General features: G+C 35.1%; 1 protein-coding gene across 1 annotated transcript in view; it reads right to left on the bottom strand.

The window, feature by feature from the left end:
* ophn1 (oligophrenin 1) overlaps nucleotides 1-9,389 on the bottom strand; it is a 56,025-nt gene that overhangs the window by 38,132 nt on the left and 8,504 nt on the right. The window contains exons 2-10 of the mRNA XM_056458091.1: nucleotides 9,025-9,120; nucleotides 7,824-7,885; nucleotides 5,703-5,774; nucleotides 4,986-5,087; nucleotides 3,905-4,015; nucleotides 3,586-3,690; nucleotides 2,536-2,668; nucleotides 702-802; nucleotides 537-628 (exon numbers count right to left, since the gene is read on the bottom strand). Coding sequence (XP_056314066.1) covers nucleotides 537-628; nucleotides 702-802; nucleotides 2,536-2,668; nucleotides 3,586-3,690; nucleotides 3,905-4,015; nucleotides 4,986-5,087; nucleotides 5,703-5,774; nucleotides 7,824-7,885; nucleotides 9,025-9,120 — 874 coding nt within the window. The remainder of the gene's footprint in view (nucleotides 1-536; nucleotides 629-701; nucleotides 803-2,535; nucleotides 2,669-3,585; nucleotides 3,691-3,904; nucleotides 4,016-4,985; nucleotides 5,088-5,702; nucleotides 5,775-7,823; nucleotides 7,886-9,024; nucleotides 9,121-9,389) is intronic.

Genomic DNA, 9,389 nt, shown 5'->3' on the forward strand with positions numbered 1-9,389 from the left:
TAAAAATGGCTCTAGCGAGTTATCCTCTAACCCTTTATATGAAAACTTGCATTTCCCCATAAGTAAACAATGTTGTTTAACAACTGGACATAAAGATAACTGCTCTATCAAGCAGTGGTATAACAGATGATGTCAATCTAGTGGGATTCCATAAACAAACGACACAGAATCCCATTAATGACTAAATTCAGTCAACCTTCAGTATATCTATATCTGCAATATCTTCAAACAAATATACATGTATAATACAAAGATGATACAAACATTAGTTGTCTCATTTTAATATTTTTATGGGCCTTTATTTTCTCTAAATTGATTTATGAATTTGCATTACTTTTCAAGACCCCATGGACACACTGTTAAGAAGAAAACATGTTTTAAGAAAGACTTTTTATCATGTTAGTGCTTTAACAAACAATGTAAGCTGCTCAGTTTACTGCTCCTTCTTCTCCTTTGAAAACTTTCATTCAAATTGCATTTAGCAAAGTGAAGAAACCACCCTGAGAATGAGTCGACATTACAGAAAAGAGTCGCACCTTTCACTGGTCTCAATGTCAAAGCAGAAGCGTTTATCGGTGGAGTCAGTTTTACGCCGAATGCAGGACTTCAGTGTGAGTTGAGCTGTGGTCTAAGAGAACAAAAAGCCAAATGTTAGATGAAAGCGCTGACATTCAAAGACCTAATCGATAATAATCCCCCACCTGTTTGATTCCCGCCTTCTGTTCCATTGGCACCATAATAAATAACTTGCTGTCCTTGAAATATTTACAGTAATTCTTCACCCAGGTTACGCCAAGAGCCCCTAGAGACAGAAACAATGGCAGAAAGACAAACAGTATATGTATCATTTAAATTATTGATTAGATTTGATATGGTACACTGTTTTGTAATTGATAGCTTCTGTCAGTCGGTCAATAGTGACTTACCCTGACTGAAATGATGTAAATTATCCACATATCAAAATTACTTGCCAAATGCTCATAAAATATTGATTTGTGTTTGAATTATTTTATTTTGTGAGAAGATCGCTGAGTTCTAAGATACAACCATGACTCCAGCACAGTTACAAGAATTCTGATGTCAACAGCAATAAATTATACAATTTAGCATCACTGTAATCTACATAAATATCTAAGTGCAGAATGCTTCATTTGACCAAAGAGAAAGCGGTGTTTTGAAGACTTTTATAAACTATCATAACTCGTATTAAGATTTGCGCTGTGTGGGTACTGACCTTTACAGTCAATTACTAGCTGCTTTTTCTTTACACAGAAAGATTTCTCACAGGCTAAATTATAAAAGGATTATTCAGGGTTATTTTAAACTGAAGGTCAATTAACTTCATCTGTGTCAGGTTGCTGATTAGCACAGACTAAAAATATGACTCGTCTCACAGTTAATAAAAATAAACGACAAACATTTTTAATAATTCACTGGATAAAGGAAACTGTGCCTTTTGTGCAAATACAACCATTACATGTGTTATGAGATATAAAGGTGCCATATAATACATTGATTCATTTGTTCTCTGATATCTAAATAGAAGGTATGTTGTTTAGGTAAGAGTAAAGACTCTCCAGAAATAATTTTACAAATCCATTTCTAACCCTAAGGGATTGCCCTAATATGTTATGGTTCTTTTGACCTTATTTGGAAGGGTCCTGAATATTGATAAGCTCTGCTCTTCAGTGGCTCCCATAGCTTATGTCAGGGCTTGATGCTAAACTTTTAAATATACACATTAGACTTACAAAAGTTACAGTTAAATAGGCCTTATGCCTCTTTGGGGGCCTCCGAATGAATGAATAATCCGTATATCCTCCATTTCGCATTCTGACGATGAGCTGTGTTGAGATACTCTGAGATTACCTGAGAGCTCTATAATGCTGGTCTTGTTTTTAAAATAAGAGTCCCATATATATGGTACGTATAATAAGCGTGTTAGAGGTGTGTGCATTAATGATGCTGTGTGGAATGCCAGAGTCAGTGTTTTGTTCTGATTGGCTTGTTTTTCACCAGGATATTACACTCACAGGATTGACATGAGAATAAGGAAACAATGGTGTTTGAGGCTCAGGGTACAGTATGTCATTGCCATACACTGAACTCTTATTATAATTATATCTATATTTTCATTCTATTGCACCTTTACGAGATTAAATTGTCACAAAAAAGTGTTTCCTCAAAGAAAAGGTTCCACAATTTTAACTTTGCTAATATTTGACAGCAAAAAGAAAGATGTATATTTACCAACATGCCTTTCTGAATGTTCTGCAAAAATCAACCCATTTTATTTGCATAAGGCATAACCAAAACTTCCTGAACCTAAAAAGTAGTCCTGCCACAAAAAGAGTATTCAGGACACTTATATACGTAGTTCAACAAAGCAGGCAACATAGTTTTACTCAAAAATTCAATACCTTAATGGGCTTCATCCTTCTGATTCAATTACCTTCCAAGATATTGGTTTTCGACTTCCTGCACATCTATGCGCACTGAGATATGAGATGAAATGCAGAACTAAAGAGAACTCACATTTCTCCTGCACATAGAGGTAACCCTCCATAGTCGCATGCTGGCCATGTCTAATACTGATCTTTGCTGACCCTTTCATTCTCTTCATTAGCTCTTCCATCTCCTCTCTGGTGCTCTCAAAGTGGTTACGGGTCTGCAACAAACAAAAAAAAACATGCATACGGTCGCATGTTAATTTATGTGGGTCCACAGTTTGGAGTTGGAACTTACTCTACTGTGATTTATATTTTTACTCAGGGGGATGCATTAAATTTATTAAATATGGCAATTAAAGTTGCAAAATATTTATATTTTTAAAAATGCCGTTCTTCTAAATTGTCTACTCATCAAAGAAGCTTGAAAAAAAAACACATTAGCTAGGTTTCCTTTCAATGATTTTTATGGGCATTTTGGAATAGTGCATAAAATAATGCTTAATAAAAATGACAAGATGCTTGCTACATTTCGAATATGCACAAATAAAAACATATTCTTTCTACCTTTCTATATTTTATTCACACATTTAAAGCACAAATAACTCATTATTTAAGAAAGAAGGCCAACAGTGGCTTTTCCCACAGCAAATTCCGTTTTTCTTTTTATTGATATTTGGCACCAGTTTATCAAGAAATTATGTTTTTTTTTTTATTAATGAATTTTTTGCATCATTGGATGGACACATAGCTTTGTCAACAACATTTTCTTCCAGCAGAGGAACAACTAAATGTTTTAGAATATATAAAGTGAGTATTAAAAACCTATGACCATTTTAAAAAAATAAGAATTATTAAAATAATACTTTCACCCATCAGCATTTATTAATAACAAGTGGTGAAATACTGTTCATTTTCAAGTTCACAACCCCCACCAATCCAATAAACTGTTATAGATTTACTGAAAAACACTTTGGATAAAAGCATTTGCTAATAGACCACTCTGAAAAAATTAAACAGCACAGAGTCAGGGACAAACCAGCAGAGCAGCACAGCGAGCGGCTCGCGTTCTGCTGATCTCATCATCTATCTACATGGATGGATGTTTAGAGTCATTATCGATCAGTAAAGCTCTCACATTCTGTAGACTGAGCTGAAGCTCCTGTTTGTATGGAAGGAAATCCTGTGTCATCTCCACAGTGAGATTATTCAGCGTCAGGATGCTCTGCAGAAATGCTAAAACCTGTCAATCACACATAAAGACACACATCTATTAGCATAACATGCTCTTATCACTTCGTTCTTTGCTTCAGGATGGATATAACAGGTGCCGTGCTATCTCTTGTTTTTATCCACACAGCAGTAGGTGACTTTTTGATCGTACAACAAACCATCTGTTACAACAAAGCTTATATAAATAAAAGAGTGCGCTTGAGGAAAAGGAAGTTCACACATACAGGTTCCACAACATCAAACTTCTTCTTTTCCTGAACCTGCTGGATCTGGTATACATATTCAACAGACGACTCATGAAAAGCCTGATGCTCCTTATCCAACTGTTCATCGGCCTATAAACACATAAAAAATGATTATTATTAGTAAGAATGAACATAACATACAACTACTGGCTCATCCCGATATTTCTATTGCCTAATTATGTACTTTTGTCGTTGAAAAAAGATCACAGTTTGATCATGTTTCATATTTGCTAACTTTTTACCATTGCATCATTAAATCATTATCATTGAGCAACAAATGGACCTATTAAATATTCAACAAACCAGCATACATTATTAGTAGTAGTAGCAGTAGTAGTGGAGTTGTCTGAAAAACTATATTTGAACAGTTTTGTTTTGGCAAGATGCATTTAATTATTTTTACAAAGAGAAGAACTTTGGATTATGCACCAATAAACAACCAATATTCAATTCAATTCAATTCACCTTTATTTGTATAGCGCTTTTACAATGTAGATTGTGTCAAAGCAGCTTCACATAGAAGATTATAGTAAATTGAATCCGTGTCAGTTCAGTTTTCAGTGTTTAAGTTCAGTTCAGTTTAGCTCCATTCAGTGTGGTTTAATATTCCCTACTAAGAGTCCAAACACTGAAGAGCAAATCCATCAATGTGCAGCTCTACAGATCCCAAACCATGTAAGCCAGTGGCGAGGAAAAAACTTCACCAATTGGCGAAAGTGAAGAATTAAAAAAACCTCGAGAGAAACCAGGCTCAATTGGGCACGACCATTTCTCCTATGACCAAATATCTTGTGCAGAGCTGCAGTCTAGGCGCCGGAGGCTGGAATATCTTGTTTTATTGTCCTTTTTCTAATATTATAGCTGATATTTTGATGGTTGAAGTGATGAAATATGAATGATGATGAATTCTTTGGTTGTTTTAAATGAAGTATGCTTTTCATTATTTATTTTGACAAAACTGTATATAGGCGGTTCATTCCACTGTCGCGACCCCTGACAAATAAGGGACTAAGCCGAAGGAAAATGAATAAATGAATGAAAACTGTATATAAAAATGTACCTCCTGTAGCTGTGTCTCTTTTTTCTTTGAGGACAAATTCACGTGCTTGTCCAGCTGAGAGTAATACTTTTCACTTTCCTTCTCAAACTTCTTTCGTCTCTCCTGAAACACAGGCATGCCAACAAACAATCTAAAACTGAGAAAACAGACCAAAAAACTGGAATGGAAGTGCTCCAGTTTGTAAAACCCATTCTGCATGAAAACAAAATCAGAAATTGTCCTTGTAAAACCTTTTGCAGACTTGCAACCGTTTCCTTACAACCAATAATATTACAGTAGCCACACTGAAATACTGCAGAAATGAAACAGATACTTCAGTATTGCTAACTGAAGCATGTTGGTGTGAACAGAGCCTAATCCAGTGAAAAGTCCTAGGAATTTCTAAACTTTCCATGAGCTATTTTTTTTTCTTCAACAAATGATCTAGCTTTCCTTCTAGAGCTATGATAGCTCTGCAACTCTCTCTAAAACTAATTGTTTTTCCATAGATGCTGACACATTATTCCAGTCAAGTTGTATGTGTGTTGCTTTCATAAGAATGCTCATACAAACACACAATTACCTACTTCTATTTATGTATGCATATATTTGTGTTGTGGTATATTTTCTCTGAATATAAAAGGAAGCAGTAGCGGAAATGAGTATGCTGCCAGTTATTCATAGGCATTTGGTGTGTTCTTCTCAATGTTTGAAAATGTGACTACTAGTAATACTCACTTTTGTCACTCCAATCTGCTCTTTCCTGAACTTTTCCAAAGGTTTGATAAGTAGGTCAGAAGCATTCTGAACCTGCAAGAGAAAAAAGGTGAGAAGGTGAGAACAACTTTTTTTTCTCATTTTCTCATCTATAAAAAAGTCTTGTCTTTGCTAATGTTCAATAAATGGGGGTCAGAGGTCAAGAAATGCAACAGTGGAGTAGATTAACATCTACCAGCCACCAAGTAACAGAGGCAAGCCCAAAATAAAAAAAATTTTCATACTTGCTAATAGCAGATGAATTATGAACATTCAATTCGATTAGTTCAGTGTGGTTTAAATTTCACTGCTGAAATTCCAAACACAGAAGAGGATATCCATCAATGCACAGCTCCACAAATGCCAAACCAAGCAAGCCAGTGGCTACAGTGGCAATGAACAAAACTTCACCAATATGTAAATTTATTTATATATTTAATACTATACTTTTGGGCATCACGGTGGCGCAGCTGTGGGTAACAATATTGCCTCACAGCAAGAAGGTCACTGCTACAAGCCTCGGCTGGGTCAGTTGGCATTTCTGTGTGAAGTTTGCATGTTCTGCCCGTGTTTACGTGGTTTTTCTCCGGATGGTCCGGTTTCCCCCACAGGTCCAAACACATGCACTATAGGTTGGGTAAATTGTCCTAAATTGTCCGTAGTGTATGTGTGTGAATGGGCGTGTATGGGTGTTTCCCAGTGATGGGTTGCAGCTGGAAGGGCATTCGCTGCGTAAAACAAATGCTGGATAAATTGGCGGTTTATTCCGCTGTGGTGACCCCAGATTAATAAAGGGACAAAGCCAAAAAGAAAATTAATGAATACTATACTTTTGTTATATAACTAAATGTTGGAATAGAATGAAATTATCACTATTTTCTTATTTTTCCCTGTGACACTTGTGTAAGCCAATGTGTCATTTACAGTATCTTATGAGAAATTAATTTTCTTGTCAAAGTCTAAATATTTTGACATTTTATCATATGTTCATCTTTCTGTTTAAATGTAAAAATATTCCATTCTACAATACTGTTCTAGCGTTTGGAGTTGGTGTAGGCTTGTTTATTTATTTTTGTGTTTTTTGTGGAAATCATGAAACCTTTGTTAGGATTTTATTTATTTTAGTAATTCTTAAAATTAAAAAAGAAAAACAATTGGGGGGGGGGAGAAACAATTTCTAATAACTGATTTATTTTATCTTTGCCATGATGACAGTAAATAATATTGGACTAGATATTTTTCAAGACACTTCTATACAGCTTAAAGTGACATTTAAAGACTTAACTAGGTTAATTAGGTTAACTAGGCAGGTTAGGGTAATTATGCAAGTTATTGTATAACGATGGTTAGTGCTGTATACAATCGAAAAAAAATAGCTTAAAGGAGCTAATAATTTTGACCTTAAAATGCCTCTTAAAAAAATAAATCTGCTTTTATTCTAGCCAAAATAAAACAAATAAGACTTTCTCCAGAAGAAAAAATATTATTAGACATACTGTGAAAATTTTCATGCTCTGTTAATCATCATTTGGGAAATATTTAAAAAAGAAAAAAAATTCAAAAGGGGGTTGATAATTCTGACTTCAACTGTATTAGTACTACATAATTTCATAACATCAATATGCTTATCTCATGTTTAATTAATTTTTGCAGGAAGTATATGTATAGTAACTTAATTCATAACTGTCTGTAGCTGCAAGTATTTATTTCAGTCCTGTCTTTCACTTCACTCAGTAATGACTGTGCATGAGTACTGTTCTCAAAAAAATTGTCTAAGTTCTACACGTTTAAGAAATGAGGATGTAGGCTCTTGTCTCAATCTGGACTTTCCTGCTATACATGATTTGAACATAAGATCCGTAATCAAGCTCAGAGAAATCTCAGTTTGAATTTTCAAGTTTAGAAGTTCCGAAAAACTCATTTTTGACTACAGATATCTCAATGAAAAAAAAAATGTAACTGGCTCTCAGTACACAATGAGCACAATCCTGCAGGTTGTTAATGGTTGACATATCAAAAGATCTCAGATGACACGTGCATTCAATTTTAGATGATGATTGACAGTGTTTTATATGGTTATGGGAGGAAATGCAGGCCACCAACCAGCATCATTCGGCCCTCTTCCACGTCCTGCAGCAAACCAGCAAACTCACGAAATGACTCAGCTGTGGAGGTAAAGCATGTGGTCACATAAACAAACACACACAATTCAAACACAAATACATGCACAAATATGCAGAAGTACACAGAGGCACACTTCATTACACAACTCTGCAGAACAAAGTGAAATAAAAATGGGAATAAATAGCTACAGTATGGAAAAAATGAATGACCAGTTCATTATTCTCAGTTTCTTGGAACTTACTGAATTTATTAGATATGGTTTTAAGCAAAACATTATTAGTTGTTTTATTCTTTTAAGCTTTGATAACATTTTGTTAACGTTTAAAATAAAACAGATTTTTGTTTTTCAAAAAATGACTGAATTTAGCTGAAATCAGGGTTATTTTCCCAAATAGTGATTTATTAAAGGGATGCTTCACTCAAAATGAAAAAAATTCTCTTATTATTTATTCATCCTTCACTTGTTCCAAACCAATTTGAGTTTCTTTATTGTTTGTAGATATTCTTTTTAAATTCCAGGAGTCCCAGCAACCAACATTCTTCAAAAAATCTTCTTTTGAAGGTTTAAACCCACATGAGGGTTTGTATGTAAATTGAACAAATGATGACTTTCATTACATTCTTCTAAAGTAAAAAAAGGTGGTGGCACGGTAGCTCAGTGAATAGCACTGTCACCTCACAGAAAGAAGGTTTCTGGTTTGAGCCCTGGCTGAGTCAGTTGGCATTTCCGCGTAGAGTTTGGGTGTTCTCCTCGTGTTCGTGTGGGTTTCCCCAACAATCCAAAGACATGCGGTATAGGTAAACTGAATAAACTAAATTGGCCGAAGTGTGTAAATGTGAGAGTGTATGGGTGCATAAAACATATGCTGGTTAAGTTCATTCCACTGTGGCGACCCCTGATAAACAAGGGACTGAGCCGAAGGAAAGTTAATTACTGAATGAAGTTAAAACACTGGTATTGTTTTGTCCACCAACACAAATATCTGAAAGCATTCCACTTTTCTGAGAAAAAAAAATCTCTAAGTGACTTTTATTTCCCTTTTTTTATTTAAGAACTGTCTTCAGTAATATAAATCATGAATCCAGAAAGAAATCCAAAGAATTTTCATGTGGTCTCAAAATTTTTTCCATAGCTGTAAATAGAGCATGACACCAAAGAGGTTAAAACCTGTTGACTCACCGATGTTCATCTCATCATCAGTCAGAGTGTCACCGATGAAATCAAACTGGAAAGACTGAAGAGTCTGAGAGAACTTCTGCACAGCTAGCGAATACTCTGGAAACAGCATCAAAACCAGAGGGAAAACAATCAAAAATCCACATTAATCTTTTGAGGTTTTGTTATTTGGCCAGAATAAATTGCAACTTATGAAGAGCATCAATGGAAAAACATTGTTCAGTTCACATATGGGCCCCACATGCTAGCAGCTTTAACGGCCAGTCCACTCTGTCTGTCCACATCCCAAGCCAACTATTAGTTCTATTCAAGTAAGGCATGTTGGCAACAACTGCATTTGAACCTTTTTGCTTTGTAGCTCAAATCAC

This window comes from Danio aesculapii, chromosome 5 (genome assembly GCF_903798145.1).
Source record: "Danio aesculapii chromosome 5, fDanAes4.1, whole genome shotgun sequence".
Classification (NCBI taxonomy): domain Eukaryota; kingdom Metazoa; phylum Chordata; class Actinopteri; order Cypriniformes; family Danionidae; genus Danio; species Danio aesculapii.